Below are 19,403 nucleotides of genomic sequence, written 5' to 3'. Positions count from 1 at the left end.
AAAAAATCCACGCTTAGAGGTGATGAAGTTTGTGGAAAAATATTCTTTAAAAAATCGACGCTTAGAGGTCTTTCAGTCTCTGGAAAAATATTCTTTAAAAAATCCACGTTTGGAGGTCTCGGCCCTGGTAGCACTGGCATTCGACAGCCCATAATTAAAAATGACTCACATATGATTGTTGTTGGTTTTGGTTTTTCGAGAGATTTTTTTATTTGAATTTAAATACAAAGTTGTTTTTTTATTTTTAAATAAAAGAAATTGGTTAATGATGGTATGACTCAAATTCGAACAAGAGATACAAATTTAAAATTAAAACATTTGAATCATAAAATACATTTAGCTGCTTAAAAGAAATAGAACACAATACAAAGACAAGAATCAATGAAGACAAAAAATATATATGAGGAAAACAGAATAAATATAAATTACAATAAGAAATTTTTTTTTATTAAATGGTTTTTTTTTCTTGTATTAAAATTATATATTGATGATTATTACAAAAATTGTTAACTTGCATTAATTTAAATTAATTAATTTATCTATGGTTTTATTGTACGTTAAAGACACATTTAGTTTGTTTGTGCTGGTTGTTGTATTGTATTTGTAAATCTGTATAATTATGTTGTGTGTATGTATGTATGGCTTACATAGTCCTGGTGTTGTAAACAAATAATGAAAAAAAAACTAAATTAAACCTCTACAAAAATGTTAGTTTAAAACAACTAAATATTCGCATTGGCTTTACTGTTTGTTGGCTGTTTGTTTTATTCTCTTGTATGAAGTATATATAAAAATTAGCTTGTAAATAAAACTATACAAAAAATAAAATTTGATAATGGAGGCCCTTTCTACCACACTCAAAAGTGCATGCTTCTTCTTGTATAATCATTGACTGTGACTGTTATAAAAATTCCTGCTTTACTTTGTTTTCAATTGTTTTAAGGCACTAGAGTTTTAGTTCGGTTTGTATGCTTGTGTGTGTTGTTTCTTTTTTTTAGAAAAAATATCGTTTAGCTTCCTTTTTATGCTTGGCTTTTAAAGGAGGCCGGCCACTTGTTTTCCTCCGCCCCCTCACTTTACATCTTCTTACTCATGGTCAGTTCATGAGCGGTACGTAAACGTTTTCTCAGTTCACTGGGGAAACGTTCATAACATTTCTTGCACACTGGCTTCTCATCGTATTCATAGAATTTCGATTTTTGAGTCATTTTCATGTCACACACCGAACAGGCGAAATGATGAACACACCAGGCTTTGTTCAGGGCCGTAAATACTGGAAAAGAAAACAAAAATAATAAATATAAATTCAATATTCAATTTTAAATTCCAAACTTACCATCTCCAGCAATTACTTGATTGCACACAAAACACAAATTGCCAAACAATTGATGATAATGAGTTTCACAGTATGCCAGACCACGTTTCTCATAGTGACGATGTCCCAAAAAGGGTTTCTCACATTTGGCACAAACGAAATGCTGTCAAAATGAAAAAATAAAGAAAACGGATATTATCCAATTGCATTTAATTTTTGTTTTTTTGTTTCAATACTAACCTCAACGTGCCAATGTTTACCCAGCGCTGTAACAACGCGTTCTTCGATTGGCCGGCGACATGCGCCACAAATGGGTATGCCCATTTTATCATGACAACGTAGGCAATACAATTCATTCTGAAAAAAGATAATAAAAATGAAAAAATATGTATTATTAATATGCTTTGTGTAGACGCCCGTCGGTGGCAAGCTGAGGATAAGAAAATTGTAGTAGTCATAATAATTTCCTCATCGTTTCGTTTTTATAGGGAATTGATAAAAGTAATTTCTGGTTTTGGGATCTATAGATAGATGACGTATTTCTTCCAAAAATTCTCAAAGAAGTTGAATATTTTCACCAGAGACCCTAATCGTAGCAATTTTCAGTAGACCTCTAAGGGTGGTTATTTTAAATTATATTTTTGCAGAATAGCAGACCTTCTAGAGAGCATATTTAGTATATGACCTGGATTAAAAAATATTTTCGAGGGACTAACCGACCTATAAGAGATCAACTGGCGTGGATTTTTCAAAGGGCTAACAGACCTTCAAGCATGAATTTTTAATGATTTTTTTGAAAGATTAACATACCTCCAATCGTGGATTTTTTCAGAGAGACTTAACAGACCTAAAAACATTGATTTTTGAACGACATTGAAATTAGAGACTAGAAGATTTGCGTGGATTTTTTAAAGAGTAATTTTCCAGAGATAAGAAGATTTCTAATCGTGGATTTTTTAATGAATATTTTTTCAAAGACTAGAAGCAATTTAAGCGTGGATTTTTTAAAGAATATTTTTCCAGAGACTACAAGACCTCTAAGACTGAATTTTTCAAAGAATATTTTTCCGGAGACTAGAAGATTTCTAAGCGTGGATCTTTTAAAGAATATTTTCCCGAGACTAGAAGAAGATCTCTAAGCGTGAATTTTTTAAATAATATTTTTTCCAGAGACTACAAAACCTCTAAGCGTGGTTTTTTAAAGAATATTTTTCCAGAGACTAGAAGAAGATCTCTAAGCGTGGATTTTTTAAAGAATATTTTTCCAGAGACTACAAGACCTCTAAGCGTGGATTTTTTAAGAATATTTTTCCAGAAACTACAAGACCTCTAAGCGTGGATTTTTTAAAGAATATTTTTCCAAAGACTACAAGACCTCTAAGCGTGTTTTTTTTAAAGAATATTTTTCCAGAAACTACAAGACCTCTAAGCGTGGATTTTGTAAAGAATATTTTTCCAGAGACTACAAGACCTCTAAGCGTGGATTTTTTAAAGAATATTTTTTCTAGAGACTAAAAGACCTCTAAGCGTGGATTTTTTAAAGAATATTTTTCCCGAGACTACAAGACCTCTAAGCGTGAATTTTTTAAATAATATTTTTCCAGAGACTACAAAACCTCTAAGCGTGTTTTTTTTAACGAATATTTTTCCAGAAACTACAAGATCTCTAAGCGTGGATTTATTAAAGAATATTTTTCCAGAGACTACCAGACCTCTAAGCGTGGATTTTTTTAAATATTTTTCCAGAGACTACAAGACCTCTAAGCGTTGATTTTTAAAGAATATTTTTTCACAGGCTGTTGGATCTCCAATTGAGAATTTTTTTAAGAATATTTTTTACCGACTATCTAATCTCAATGTGTGGTTTTTTTAAATAATATTTTTTCACAGGCTGTTGGATCTCCAATTGAGAATTTTTTTAAGAATATTTTTTTACCGACTATCGAATCTCAAAGTGTGGATTTTTTAAAGAATATTTTTTTCACAGGCTATCGGATATCCAAATGTGGATCTTTTAAAAAATATTTTTTTCACAGGCTATCGGATCTCCAAGTGTGGATCTTTTAAAGAATATTTCCCCATACTAGAAGACCGCCAAAGTGACTTTTTAAAAAATATATTCCCAAAGTGTGATTTTAAGGAAATTTTTTTCCTCAACCTAACAGACCTCCCACAACCTAGCAGGCCTTAAACGTAGATATTTTATGTGTTGTGCATATTCGGAACCCAGTATTCGGGGGTTTAAATGACCCCCTTTTAGGTTTTGCTGAACTGTTGAACAAGTGATACGCTGGGCATATGTATCGTGCACAGTAGGAATTAAGTCGGTGTTTGTCTATACAACTCCTTCTCCTCTGCTGTAATGGATGGTCTTCGAGTATAGAATTCATACGGTTTTGTTCTACTCTCTGGACTGAATGTGATAATCCTCTTTATATACAGGTTCACGCTTGTGTCTTTGGACGGACCTCTCTCTAGATCATGAAGATCTCTACTGACGTGTCTGGGCGGGTGAAACCTATTAATAAGGCTATGTCAGGGATGTTTCCAACAGTAACACCGAATCAGGTATGCATCGACAACATTTGTTTGTGCCGATGTACAGGTATAATCTACGTCTCCTCTTCATGAAGATGCTCCCCTGAACTCATGAGGAGAGCCGCTGTTGCAGGTCTGGCAGTCCTAAATATTTTTCCACTACGTATCACATTCGCAAACCACAATTGTATTATCAATTTTTTAATATGAGTCAAATATCTAAATTACCATCACTTAAAATTTCCTCTGTTTATTACGAACGTGTTTTCTTAAACAACCATTGTGAAATTTCGGTGAATTTAACGGGTCTCCTTTTTCGAAGGGTCTGATGCATTGATTTTTTTCTCTTGACCTAAATTTAAATACTTATTCTTACCATATCATTAGCTGCCAAACCGGGACGACTTTTAACTTCTCTTGCTGTTGAATCCAATTCCTGGCCACAGGCTGTACAATTGAAATGATAGCCATGATAGACTTCACCACGGAAACGTAATGGTTCATCATCGATAAGGCCACTGAAAAAAAAACCAAAACATTTAATTATTTCAAAATAAATTAAAAAAACCCCTTGCACTACTTACTGGCATTTTTGGCACACATAACGACCAGTGATTTCAGCCTTAACCTTGGCATTACATTCGTGACATAGGGCACGATTTTGATTGCGTATAAAACCAGAATCGGCCAATTCTTTGGAACACAACTGGCAACGGAAGCACTGTGGATGCCAACTGGCCGACATGGCCTTAATTACGCGACCAATAACGAATTCGCCACATTTATTGCAGCACGGGGCAAATAGAACGTGGAAATCACGTTCACAATATTTGCGTCCCTCGAATTCGTAAAAAATGCCATCTTCAAAAGGCCGGAAGCACTGGGCACAACTGAAATATATTTAAAAATTTTTAAATTATTAACAAAATAAAATTGTGTTAAGATCGGAAAAATTGACTTACACAAAACATTGGGTGTGCCACAATTCACCATTGGAATTGACTATTTTCTCATTTGGTTCAAAACCATCTGCACATCGGGTGCAATGCATTGCCCCCAATGACATGTTAGCTGCCTGTAATCTGTAACAAAAACAAATCATAAAATATTATTAAATATTAAATAATTAAAAACTTTTGTTGGTTTTTCTTCAATCAGTACATCATTGATCTTCGTTGAGAGGTAATCATTTTTTTCAGTTTTCTCTTGGCAGTTAAAATTCAATCCTTCTTTAGCAACGTTTAATTGTAGACTGTGGTCAATGCATTTATTTTAATACCCCTATGGTTTTGATCGTTTCCTTATCAACATTTTCTGTTTGTTGTGATTCATACCGAACACCGCTAAAGCGGTGACGTTTACTTAGGCTAACCAAATAAAATAAAAATATTTAATGTCATATTTTTTGATATCACTTTGGAAGTTACCCACAAGAATTACTGGACGATAAATAATGAAATGTAATGACACGCTACTTTAGATGTTCCGCTTCTATATCAACGAAAATTCGTAAAAATATTAAATCGTACAGTACAAGTTTGAGAAGCCCTGTGTAACATCCATCATTTGAATTATCTATGACCGAATTGTATAAAAAATTAGGAATTTTGAATTCCAAATGTATCCAGAATTGTTTTAGGATATTTTTGTGGATTTTGATCATACCAACAGTTTATGGCGGGAGGAAAAATTTACACATCGATTACCATATTGTCCTTCTTGCACTGGAATAATTACTGGATAAGCAAAGCATAGCACGCATCAAAGGTATATCAGTAGACATCGCTTTGAAATACCTCCTCATATACTAAGGATAACAGGGAGAGTATCTTCAGAATTATAAAAATTGGAATTTATCCATTTTGAACTAAGTGGCTCTAGAATTCCCATTATCCTGATTTAAATACTTCGATCGTCAGACTCACATCGCAATATGGAGTACTCAATTCCTCTGTTGCTGTAGAAACATACGTCTGCTTCTGGGTTCTCTGTATCCTAATACATAGATATCTCGAAGACAGGTGAGTAGGCTTATCCGGACAGTTGAATAAGTGTAACGAGTCGTGCGATTCTAGTCCACTTGGTGGACATTTGTTATGTAGGAATTGAGATAATCGCAAGATCCTGATCTTAGCTGCACTAAAACTACTCGTCTATGCAGTGGTATATGCCCTGGTGCTTTGGGTATACCATTAAGCATATTATTGTACTATTGTATGGGTGGCTGCATCGGTGTGATTGTTATTCAGACCTGACTGATAGACCTACGCTTGTACATTAAGACCCTTCTCCCTATCTAGATAATGTAGATCTTTTCTGGCGACGGACGTCTGTCCATATGGTTATATCAGGGGTGTTACCGATGTTAAAGCCCGAACAGGTACATCATCGATAAATATTTGGTTGTGTCGATGGTCGGGTAGGATTTTCGTTTACTTATGAAAATGATCCACGACATTCTGTTATACCCCCCCCCCCCCCATTCTCGATTTTTTATTTTTAAGATTTTAAATGGGCTGGTAAATGAATACCAATGCTTGTTAAGGTTTGTAACTTTGCACATATATATTTGAAGATTTAAAGAGGAAGAAAAATAATTTACAAACAAATTTTGTTGTTGTTTTTTGTGATCAAAGAAAAGTCCTTATTTTTGATGGCGGGCATGATAACTCCTCACTGGAACATCGGAATCCGAAAATTCCAACGGTGTTAGAAAGAGTACATGTCTGGCTCTCGTATGAAATAGGATTATTGACTTCGCTCTAAAATTAACAAAATGGCGGACCTTTGAAAAAATATTTTAATATAAGGAAGATCTTCACCGATTGGCTTTATCCTAGTTCATACGATAGCTATACACTCACAGAGAAACGTGTAAAAATTTGAAATCGATTGGGTTATTAGTTTTTGAGTTATCGTGCCCGCCATTCGCAAAAAAATGTTTAGAGAAAAACGCGTTTAAAGTTTGAGAAGCCCTTCAGCCGTCACTTGATGCTGACACAATAAATCGGCTATATCTTCAAGAGTTCTTGAGATTTTTACTTGAAATTTTGCAGGGACATTCTTGAATTAGTGTAGATTGGAATTAAGTCAACAAAAATTTTGACCCCGAGAATGGGGGGGTCCCCTTAAAAGGTCCATCCGATGTATATCACTTGCATTCCCAGCCTAATGCTTTATAAGAGGTCAATTTATCTTTATCAGCCTAAAATGTCTATGTCGTCAGATTTGTGTTTGATTAGAAGTTCATTTCACAATTCTTCAAGCATACGAATATATTCACAGTTGATGACCTAGTTTACATTTCTACTTTTTTGTGGCAACAGGATTCCATGGTCTTCGTGTATTATTTGAATAAAAGGGTAGTGCGTCTTCGCTACAGAAATTTAATCGAAATCGGTTTGGATCATACAACTCTGAAGGCATCTGTTGTTATAGCAGCCCTATTGCTTTTACATAACGGGCTGAGGTGACAGACGTTGGCCGAGTAAGACTCGGGTCGCTTCGGATCGTAGACCCCTCTGTCGTGGAAACGCATCTGTTGTTGTTGTAGCAGCCCTATTGTTTTTAGGTAAAAATGCGCGGCAGTGATATCCCGAAAAGTCGTCATACCAGTCCGAGGATCTGAGGGATTGGGATCGGAAGCAGTGATTAGTTTCTTCTTGATACATTTTCAATCAGCTATAATATGGTTCAGTAAAGTTCGGCGTTCAGAGATTATGAAATGGGTGGTCTATTGACGGATATTATATCCGTGATCTGAGTCGATTTAATTGAGCACTTGTCGGGATGTGATTTACCAGACCGGTTGACAAAACGGTGAGGATCTGAGGAAAGGGGTGATAAGTACATCCTAATCAGCATTACATTGTCCAAGAAGTACGGCGATCAAAAATAATTAATTTGGATGGACTATTGGCGGAGACGATAATGGGACCTGAAACGATTGAATTGGAGGGTTTTCGTAACTGTGATGGAATAAAACTTATTTTTGATAGTTTGTGAATGGGTCTACATATTTTGAATTTTTCTAATATTACAATCAACATTCATGTGAGTGCAAATATTACGAAACATTAAAGGGGCTCGAGGTTAATTTCCTCAGAAAGTTAATGTTTAGTGGTAGTTTTTTATTTGGTCAAATCCATCCGACTATACTGCGTGCATACAGGTACTACAAAAATGTTATTTAGCTGGACAAATTGAATTTTAGCTGGGAAATCTTAAAACGTTGGATCAAATTTCTACAATTTTCAATGTGGGCAATGTGGAAGACGTTAAAATCGGGACACTTCCACTGGTCTAACCCAGAGATCCAAAGGCCGCAAATCTGTGGGCCTGACTGGGCAAAAAAATTGGTGGTTTGTGTCATGAGGACCTCTGTGACAGTTCGGATCGGTTGTCCTGGAAATAGTTCTCGACTGGTAATTATTTAAGATTGTGCTCCATCCAGATCTAAGTTGAGCTAGAGTTGTTCTAGTGGATCTGGGGAGTCACTGTTTAGAGTCACTGATTGCTGGGGATGTTCATTAAACACTTTGTTAAGGCAATATCCGTGGACGGCCTGATTCACCGCTCGATTGTGCAGCTGTTTCATTGTTGAGGTCGGTTGGTTGTCTGGGCGTAAGTGTGAAGTGACATGGCATATGACAGGTCAGAAGGATCTGTCTGGCAAGCAACACATTATGTCGCTATACTGACCGTATCCTTGTCTCCTCATGAAGATGCTACACACTCGACATCCGGTAGCTATCCTTAGAGCACTATTCTGAATCGTTTGAATGTTGTGCCATCGTATGTCACTTAGGTACAAACGTCTAATGGATTTGTACGTCATGATGAGCGAGCTTCTCTTTGTCATTTCTCCAGAAGGTAACTGTCAGAGCTTTAAGGACCTTATTTTCGCTGAGGATTTTCCCTTTGACATAAGCAGCATGCTTGTTGAAATTGTGCAGATTATCAAAAACTACTCCCAGTATTTTGGGATGTTGGACTGTCGGAATACTTCAGCCATCGACTATATATCTTGCTCAGTCTTTAGTTAACGTGTCCAGGTGGTAAATAGCGTCGTCGTAGATTTAAACAGGGATATAATTTCCTTTACTGCATGAATGGCTTATGCCATCTATGTCGACTCCGGACGACGTGATTGTACAGTCGTGAATAGCATAACCGATATATAGTTATAAATAGTGTATTTATACGCAAACATTATGAAACGTTTTGAAAATTTAACCATAAGTAGTCTACATTTTTGTAGAAATATGGGCAAAGGTCTTAGTGGATTTTTGGAAGTCAATATCTAAGGATGTATGGCTTTCCGCCAAAATAATTAAATTCAGAACTTCAGCCGCTTCAAACTTGTAACCATATTGCCTTAGTGAATTTCAAACGGTATTGGAAAAAGGTTATAAGTTTGGAGGAACATATTTTAGGAAGTATGGAATATCACAAGAAAATATGTATCAGCTATGGAAATAAGTGGAACTTTAGAAGCCAATATCTAACGAATTATGTATTTCCCCCATAGAAACCAGAAAAAAATTCCCACAAAAAATAAGTATTTGCTATGTCTAGAGAATGGAGTCACCATTCATCACTTTCTTTCCCAACAACATACCTATAACGAATAATATAAACATAATATTATTCTCAGAGTAAATATTTTCTCAATATAAATACGTAATATTTTAACATCCATGATGAGGGTTAAACAAACAAAACAAAAATACACATTTTTCATCCATTACACTTCCAATTAGAATAAACAAAAACAACAACAACAATTCACCCAATAAACAAAAAACTTGTTCAGACAAATATACAAATTTAGATACTGGCGACTCACTACTGGTGCCAAACAGATACATTTGAGAAGAGAGCGTGAATATGTTGAGAGAATGTGGGAGAGGTTATTGAAGAAACAGTAGCACCACCAACAACAACAAACGATATTCATAAAACGAAGATCCATCTATTAATAACAATGACGTCATTGAATACGAAAAAAACAAACATCTGGACTGGAAGGTGGTAATGAAGAAATTTTTGGTTTTTTGAATCATCGATGCGGCAGGCAGCAGCATAGATAGCAGATAAACGAACATCGAATGTAATTGGAAATGAAAATTCAATTAAAATACAAAATGTATACTAATGGATATTACACGAGATTGGGAGGTGGAGATTTGCTGTAGCTTAGCATGAATTTGTCTGTAACATCTGTGCCAATTAAAGGCCAAAGATAAAATGCTGGGCACCACAATTTTTTATTTCATATTTTTTTTTAATATCAAAATTGGGGGCATTTTTAAAATGTCGTTTTGCAAGATATGACCAAGTATGAGATAATCGTAGGCGTCAAATGTTAGGCGTTCGGTTGGTAGGTTTCATTGACAAAAGTGAACATAGTGCGGCGATGATTAGCAGCGTAGCGGAGAGGAGCGGAGTAGTTGTAACTTTTACGTTGATTTGTTTAATGTATGCGAACAAAAGTAAACTTTTCCTTGTATGGGCGGTTAGACATCGGATGTATACTGCCATAATGATTGAAGTCTGTCTGTCCATTCACCTGTACATTTTTTCAAAGTTGATTTCATTCACAAATTCTATGAATTAGTGTGTAAGGTGTAGGTGCTGTGTAAATCGCGATTACAAATTCTTCGTTGGTGTTGCAAGTGATGGTATGATCATTAATTCCGATACACACAAAGCCCATATACTTAGGTCACTATTTTCGAATTGGAATGCATATAGGAGGGGCATGACACTTTATGTTCTTTCGTGCCTTTTTTAAGGCGTTTTCTTTTCTTTTTTTGGCATTTTTCTTCACTTCATCTTATTAAGGAGACAATCAATGATGACCATCATATGGATGCTTACTCAACGGGAGGCATATTTAAATCTTTCAAAAACGGATGGTGATGACAACACGAAAGATGACAGCACAATATGTAGTATTGCAATAACTTCCGAACGTTCCGAACACACGACGTTCACTGCAAATATTCTCACGAAACTAATTTGAAATATTAAAAATTGAAAACACAAAATTGGCAAATGTTTACCTACCAGCCATACAGTGAAGCAGAATTAAAAGAGCACACACAATGATCATGATTTTGTGTGTTTGCACATTGATTGAGAAATCAACTAGTAGTAATAATCAACATTCTCTGACACCCCTCCTGCTGCTGCTCCACCTACTTAACCTTCATTCATTTATTTGTATTGAATTCCTCCTCCTCCTTATGCAAACCACAAATTCTGCAATTTGAGAAATGTTGTTGTTGCTGTTGGGTTTTAACTCTTCAAGAGTTTCGTTTATTTTTTATCATATCTTGTAAATCTGGATTTTGATCTCCTCCCTAAATTGGCAAAATCAAACAAGATAACACACGTCGTTTTCTTCTTTTTATCAATTATGGACAAGAGAAAACTGAGTTTTTTCTGTTCATTGTTGTCACAAAAATTCTTGCATTCTAATTTCTCTTTGAATTTTATTGCACTGTTTTATTGTTATTATCTTTTTGTTTTTTGTGCATGATTGTTGCACTATTTTCTTTTAATCTATAATTTACCTTTTATTTATTTTAATTTAACTAAACTTAAAAAAAGAAACTACTCTCTACTACTAGGGATGGGATACTAGTTGAATTTTGACATATCGTTTTGACAGTTTAAACATCGATTTAATATGGTTCGATAACTTAAATGAAAAATAATCGATAGTTTATTTATTGCATTTAAAAAAACGTTTTGGGGCAAAACAATAAAAAAGATTAACAAAAAAGAATAAAATATTTTTAACAAAAAAATAATCGGTATATAAGTAAATAAAAGCCTATGAAACTTTTAAGGCCCCGTCTCGGAACATTTTGCCATTTTACTATAAGTAGCAATAGAGGCCCTGAATACGAACATATTGGTTTTCAAAATGTGGTAAGACTTTTCAAATTTATAGAGGGACACACAGAATGGACATGTTGTATTCTTGCAAAATACCATACTTCTTGAGATAATTTTTGGAAAGACGTCCTACTATCCAATGGGATTTCAAATTACTGAATTATAAAATTTTGGAATATAAAATTTGGAATTTGCCCTACCCTAATACAAATATAATATATAATCCACTTGTTGGTGGAAGGTATTATATGGCGGCTACCACGAACCTAATCGGGGGGATGGACTGACATGGCTAAATCGTCCTGATCAAAATATATAAATGTAATTTACAAAAGAATGCGAGCACATAATAACGATCGTTCGTTGCGGTGGTGGTTGAAATCATTTCTGACATTCATTTGTCAATGGCAAAGAATGATCGCAAATGTTCGCGAATGCACATTGTCGTTCTAACCAGTTTAGTAGAAAATTAAATGAAAACAGTTTTTAAAGTGTTGTTTTGGAATGGTGATTGTAAAAAGATTCCATTCCGAATTTTCGACGACGATCTGTATTTTAAGCCAATAATTGAACCATATGAAAATCAATTTAATTTACATTGAAGTCTATGACAAGAAGGAAAGAAAAATTGCTTGACTATGTTGCCTTTCTTTTACATACTCTTTTCATATCATTACAATAACAAATTATTTTTATGCAGGCACATATATTAAGGACAAGTGCAACGCTTACTTAATTAAATGGGGAACGAACTATCACTGCCGAAGAAGGTAATGCTCAAGATGGTATGCCAATGTTCCATGACGACCCTTATCAAATTTTGGAAGAAGAATTAAATAACTTGACAAGTAGACAATTTTCAAGCCAAAATAATGCTAATTCAAATTATTCGCCAAAAACTTCAGCAAATGGAAAAAGGATGCCTTTCCGAACGAATATGCTTGACAACAAGAAAAATCTGTCAATTAAAGAAAAAGATATGTTTAATCTGGCTGAAATAGTTGTAACAGTTCCATTAAGTCTAGTGTCCGTAGAATGAGCAACGCTCAAGATTAAACAGTACCAGCAGTGGCTTAAAGTCATTTAGGCCTTAAAATGCCTTTTTTAGGCGATAGAAAATTAAAATGCCTTTTTAGACCATAGAAAACTAAAATGCCTTTTTTAGGCGATAGAATCCTTTAAAGGCATTAAAATGTCTTTTTAGGCGATAGAAAATTAAAATGCCTTTTTAGGCGATAGAAGCCTTTAGAGGCCTTTAAAAGCCTTTTTAGGCGATAGAAGCCTTTAAAGGCCTTAAAATGTATTTTTAAAGTCATTTAGGCCTTAAAATGCCTTTTTTATGCGATAGAAAATTAAAATGCCTTTTTAGACCACAGAAAACTATAATGCCTTTTTTAGGCGATAGAATCCTTTAAAGGCATTAAAATGCCTTTTTTATGCGATAGAAAATTAAAATGCCTTTTTAGGCGATAGAAGCCTTTAAAGGCCTTAAAAAGCCCTTTTTTAGGCTATAGAAGCCCTTAAAGGCCTTATAATGCCTTTTTAGGTGATAGAAGCCTTAAAATGCCTTTTTTAGGCGATATAAGCCTTTAAAGACATTAAAATGCCTTTTTTTGGGCGAAAGAAGCCTTTAAAGGCTTTAAAATGCCTTTTTTAGACGATAGAAGTCTTTAAAGGCTCGCGAATGAATGAATCGACGACGCCTGCAGGGAAGTTTTATCGTTCGTGAATTTTTCGTGCACTGCGAACATTCGCGAGAGATTGCATGTGTTTGTTCATTCATTGTAACTTTATCATTCGCCATAAATTGAAAAACATTCGAATTCTCGCCGTGAGCTTTCGTGATAAAGAGTGTATTTTAATCATTCTCCGCACCCTGAGTTCTCTGCGTATAACTGCCAAACTAGTGGGGTTTTACACTGTTTGTCATGGGCATTCGTCATGAGAGTTTTCTTGAGAGTAATTTGAGTTTCGCTTTTTTAATTTTGTAACAAGCATACTTTTTGTTCATGAGAGTTTTCTTGAGAGTAATTTGAGTTTCGCTTTTTTAATTTTGTAACAAGCATACTTTTTTTTCACGAAAGGTACGAATTTACATAAACGTACAAAAACAAAAATAGATTTTTTATTATTTATTTACCAATGGGAGAGAAAAAATTCCCATGACGAATGCCCATGACCAACAGTGTAAAACCCCAATTACTGAGTATATTTATGACTGGTAAAGTAACCAGACATGGCTATTGTTTTAAATGTTTATGACATTTGACGTGCGTCGATAACAGGGGAAGCTCCACTTCTTGTTTACAGCAGAGTTGCCATTCTTGGCATTTTTATTAATCTCACAAAACCTTTAAATTTAAAGTTAATTAAAACAAAAATCTAATAAAACATTACGTTTTCTTCAAAAACGTAATAAAAAAATTATTTTAATTAATTAGAAACTTAAACTTTTTATGAATCTCAAAGGAAAATTTCTAATAAATGGTATGTATTATGAAATTGCCATTAAACGGCAACACTGTTCGATTTCAACAAGCCGACACCACTGGCGAATAAATCATCAACATTCTCGAATATTTTCTCCAATGCAAACATTAAATTTGTGCTGCTAATTGTTTTGTGATAAGAAACAAACTAACATTTATTGATTACAAAATGTCATTAATGGAATGCATAAAAACGACGCTGATATTCGCTCTTGGTGTGCTGGTGTGTGAGTGTGCAGTTAGCACCAATGAATACATGAAGAGGGAACACTCATTGGTTCGACCATTCCAGGGTAAGTACCAACGCTTGGACGTATTTACAAAGTAATAACGAATGGTTTCCAGGTGTTGGCGTCAATCTTGCCAATTGGGACTTTCTCGGCCATACAGTGGTGACAAGCAACTACATTAGGCTCACACCAGATCTACAATCGAAGAGCGGTGCCCTATGGAACTATTCGGTATGTTGAAAGTGACTCAGTCAAATGTGCAAAGTTCATACGACGATTTAATTAAATAATTTTGCATCTTTTAGCCATGTTTAACGAAAAACTGGGAAGTCCATGTAACATTTAAGGTCCATGGCAAGGGTACTGAACTTTTTGGTGATGGCTTCGCTATTTGGTACACCAAGGAACGTATGCAACCGGGACCGGTATTTGGTAGTAAAGATCATTTCTCCGGCTTGGCGGTTATTTTGGATACCTATAGTAATCACAATGGGCCACATAATGTAAGTACATAACAAACATATTAAAAAAATTGTAATGTCGGTTTTTATATTTGTGAAAGTTTAGAATAGTTTTTTTTTCGTGGAAGCACAGAAAGAAAAAATAGGAAGAGAGATAACGTTATCTACAAAACAATTCAAGTAATTTTTAAGAGTTTTTTTAATTAAAATGTCATTCCCAGCCAGTATATCAGAAAAAGATCAATAGTATTTTCTTTGATATTAATTAATTGGTGCTTCAAATTGAAAGTCGAATCAGATTAAAGAAATATACGGTGCTGCTAAGCGCTATCACCGTCGAGTATTCGCTTGAAACATCGCCGAAAAACGGAACATCTCTACATCAACCTAATCTGTGACTTTTAACGCCACACGTTAGAGTTGGGTAGTTCCGGAACGAACTAGTTCATTGGAACTATTCCGAGAAAGGAACGATCGGAACTAGTTCCAGCTCTTTAATTAATATAGTTAATTTTTATGATCTCGTTCTTTTTTCTCGAGAGATTCAAATGAACTATGTAGGAGTCGGAACTATGTGGAGCAAAGGAACTACATTAAGGAACTAGTTCCTTTTATAAGAAGGAGCGAGAAAGATCGATCCGTTAAGTGAAATAGATTGCCCAATTCTACCACACGTTGCTATTCCTGCTCTTGATCTCCTGGAAATTAAATACAACCGACTTCGTGGAAAAATAGATGAGTACCGCGGCAGTGTAGCAAACCAAACTCAATTATAGCCTACAGCGTTGTGATGGTTACAACATCCCGTTCAAGGATCACACCAATTCAATACAGACATATCACCCTTGAGCTAGACTGGAATGTATTAGGGTTGTAGTTAAATGTGGACAATAATCCTCTGGTTCTAGAGACACCATCGCTTGTGGCACATTCTTTAATGGACCCCATGAATTGTGGCACCCCGTCCTAAGTAATAACCAGAAGGGAGCAGTGCTGGCAGTGTATTTAGATTAATGGTGTGCAAGCATGGGAACTGGTGTCCTTGTTTACATGTATAAAAAAGTTCGTTCTCTACGTTCTCCTTTTTAGTAAGTCATTTCATATAGCGGTTTGTCATTTGTTCTCTGAACATTTTTTCGTTGCACACCTCTAATTAAGATCAGAGGTGGGCATAACCAAATTGAGAGTAAGTTTAGGTGAGCGTAACTGGGATTTCATCACCAAAAATGACTGAAGAAAAGAGAATAAATGAGATACCGTTTTTATCCATTTACAGTTGATTTTGGAAATTTTTGACGTTATGTTTTGCACAATGGATATGAATACACCAGACATTTCTATCGGGAGAGAGTGACCACCTATCTCCACTAGCAGAGCATCATCTCTGTGCGCCTTTTTTTCCTTAACCATAGGACTTCATATAACCTTTTATGCCTTCTCAATTACGGGAGGCAGAGAGAAAAATCCAGGACTACTGCTAGATTTATTCCTACTATTCGAATACCCGATAAGACCTAATTTACCAGCAAATACAGTTGGGGTAGAAATTGCCCGCACATGCCAAAGCTATCTGCGTTAATCTGGAAAGTAGTCCCTTAAATCGATTGCGGATAACGCAGAACCCTTGTTGAGGCAGACAATGAAAACTTGCTGACTTCTTATAAATCGATAGCTCGGTCTTTGATCCACAAAAACCAGGTTTATGCAATGGAGAAGTATTTAGACCTGCTAATGTAGCTCTGATAACTACTAAAGACCTGCCAACATAGCTATAGATTATGCAGCTTATCGAGTAGGTCCAGATAATATTAACACTGATGTAGGAATATGAAATGAATACAATGTGAGTGATTGGCGTCCTCGGAGTCGAGTCATCGCAAATGCAGAGCGTTAGCTGCCTAGAAAAAAACAAAATTAGTGTATCATAGTGCATTTCAATTTGGAAGATAGACGATATTGATTCAAGTTTCTGGTTAGCCTCCACCTAAGGGCACTCGCAATAAAAGGGGTATTTTAGAAATTTTGAGCAGGTTTTCCAATTGTAATTTTGTAACAAAAAAGAATATATAAGTATCAGTTCAAATTTATAGCCCCCTTATTACGCTGTCGGTGTTCTCCTGATTTAACTATAATTGTTTTCTTTTTTCTGGAATGTTTTAATTCAATCAAAAAAATATTTGAAATTTTTAAATGTTTTAAATTTAATTTGCAGCATCAACATCCCTATTTGAGCGCCATGGTAAACAACGGCACATGGAGCTACGATCATGATCGTGATGGTACTCACACCCAATTGGCTGGCTGTGAAGTTCGCTTCCGTAATGTTAATTTCGATACACATGTGGCGATACGTTACGAAAACGATATTCTATCGGTATCGACAGATCTGGAAAATCGCAATGAATGGAAAAATTGTTTTGTTGTAAATAATGTTGAATTGCCCACGGGTTATTTCTTTGGTCTATCGGCAACAACGGGTGATTTGTCCGACAATCATGATATTTTGAGTTTCAAATTTTACGATTTGGACACGGATGTTACGGTAAGATGAATACAAATTGTTAGATTTCAGTTTAAGTGGAAAGTTATTGTAATTATTTCAATGGTTAAAAAAATTTTGATTTATTTATAATTGTTTTTATGTTTCTATTTATTGTAGCCTGATCAAATTATTGCCCGTGCCAACATTATACCCAATGCCAAAACATTCGAACCGCCACGTGAACATAAAGATGATCCCAAACCAAGCATGTCCAATACAAAGATATTCTTTATTTTACTCTTTGGAATGTTGGCAGCTGTTGCTGTGGCCATTTTCGCCATCTCCTATTTCAAGGAGAAAAATGCCCGCAAACGCTTCTATTAGTTAATAGCATTATTTATTATTAGATATTTGAAGTCTTCTTCGGCCCAAGCGACCTCCTCTACCACAACCACCACCTCCAACAACAACAACAAACACAACATCTTTTTGAGAGAAAAAAGACATGAATATTTTTTAAATAGCAAACAAATTAAGGTTTTATAGTTTTTAAATATCAAGTCATTTTCTAATCTAAAATTATTTTTATTGTATTTCTTCGATATATGTATACTCTATCAATTTTTAGTTGATTTCAATTTATTAGTATTTATTCGTGTAATAAGTATTTTCTAATTTAATTTTATTAGATATACATTCACACCAAACAACTCCTTATTTTTTCGATTTTCTTCCTTTATTTTTATGTTGGAAATTATATATTTGCAATTTTTCCGGAGTGATGATGAGTATGATGATATTACACATCACAATAAATTTGTGTAGCAAAATGTTTAAAGCGCAATTAATAAATAAATAAATAAATATTAAGTAAAAAACAAAACATATATGCAAGTAAGCTATGCGGATTGGTATGTAGATAAATTACAACAAATATTGTGTGGGAATATTGTAAATAAATAGTTTAATTATGAAAAAATGTTTAAAATATGTGTGTTTCTTTTATATATTTTCAAAACGAATTTTCTTTTCGGTTGTCTATTTAATACAAGAAATACATATTTATTTATTTGTAGTTGGCTTCTGGGGCATAAAATGTGCATTTACCAATTTTTAGTTATTTCTATGGATTCCCAAGCATGGATATTATTACAGAATATTATTTTCAAGATCAGCAGAATAATATTCGAGATATTTTATGCTATTTTTTGTTTTTGAGGCAGAGATGTAAGGGAATTTTTAAATAATACATTTTCAAGGATTTGGAAAGCCATGAGCAACAATTTTGGAAAAATATTTCTTAAGGACTGAAAGTACTCTTATATAAATATTATTTTAAGGTCTAGCAGAGGTATATGCATAGATCATTCAAGGACTAGCAAAGCAACAAGTGTGAGTTTTAACGTGTGTTTTAAATACTAGAAGAGTTATATTTTTCAAAGACTAGCAGATCACTAAGCATAGATTTTTAAATAGCTCTGCTCTACTCGATATTTGGTAACAATAGTTACCAAATGTCCTTTGTTTGTTGTTTATTTTGGCGCAAATCAAATGTTTTCTTGAATCAGCTGTTTATTTGCTAAATCTTACTAAATGTTGTCTGTTTACTTTTCTCAGTATTATCGCAAAAGAGAGTAAAAAAGGCTTACTCTCTGAACTAGAACTTACTGAATAAATGTTAATGGAAAAGTAACAGACACACCTAATAATAATCACCCTTATTACGGTAGGCGTAGTCGTTGTACGGCAGCTGTCGTAGGCGTAGTCGAATGCATTTTCGTAAATGTTTTTGATTTTTATGCCAAATCTTGTAATAGATTTTTCTTTTACTATTTAATTTTCTGGTAAGTGTAATTCTTATAAATATTCGGTAGGCGTAGTCGTTATACGGCAGCTCTTGTAGGCGTAGTCGAATGCGTTGTCGTAGATGTTTTTGGTCGATATTATGTAAAATTAATGACTACGCCAAATTTTGTATTA

At 34.6% G+C, this 19,403-nt stretch overlaps 2 protein-coding genes across 2 annotated transcripts; one reads left to right on the top strand and one right to left on the bottom strand.

Moving 5' to 3' along the window:
• Positions 1-1,074: 1,074 nt before the first annotated feature.
• Positions 1,075-10,807, bottom strand: LOC133327397 (LIM and senescent cell antigen-like-containing domain protein 1). The gene is made up of 7 exons (XM_061535956.1): positions 10,736-10,807; positions 4,816-4,935; positions 4,438-4,743; positions 4,230-4,371; positions 1,556-1,672; positions 1,337-1,478; positions 1,075-1,273 (listed from the first exon to the last, which is right to left on the bottom strand). The coding sequence occupies exons 1-7, from the start codon at positions 10,747-10,749 to the stop codon at positions 1,077-1,079; spliced, it is 1,038 nt and encodes a 345-aa protein (XP_061391940.1). The 5' UTR covers positions 10,750-10,807; the 3' UTR covers positions 1,075-1,076.
• A 3,596-nt stretch (positions 10,808-14,403) lies between these two features.
• On the top strand, positions 14,404-17,839 carry LOC133327394 (vesicular integral-membrane protein VIP36-like). Its single transcript, XM_061535953.1, has 5 exons — positions 14,404-14,543; positions 14,596-14,711; positions 14,786-14,983; positions 17,154-17,483; positions 17,601-17,839. The coding sequence occupies exons 1-5, from the start codon at positions 14,420-14,422 to the stop codon at positions 17,805-17,807; spliced, it is 975 nt and encodes a 324-aa protein (XP_061391937.1). The 5' UTR covers positions 14,404-14,419; the 3' UTR covers positions 17,808-17,839.
• The last annotated feature ends 1,564 nt before the right edge of the window (positions 17,840-19,403 follow it).

The sequence above is a fragment of the Musca vetustissima genome, unplaced genomic scaffold (assembly GCF_032173495.1).
Source record: "Musca vetustissima isolate MV318-11 ecotype Yass unplaced genomic scaffold, APGP_CSIRO_Mvet_v1 utg10925, whole genome shotgun sequence".
NCBI classification, from domain to species: Eukaryota; Metazoa; Arthropoda; class Insecta; order Diptera; family Muscidae; genus Musca; species Musca vetustissima.
This window is presented reverse-complemented; position numbering and strand designations above follow the sequence as displayed.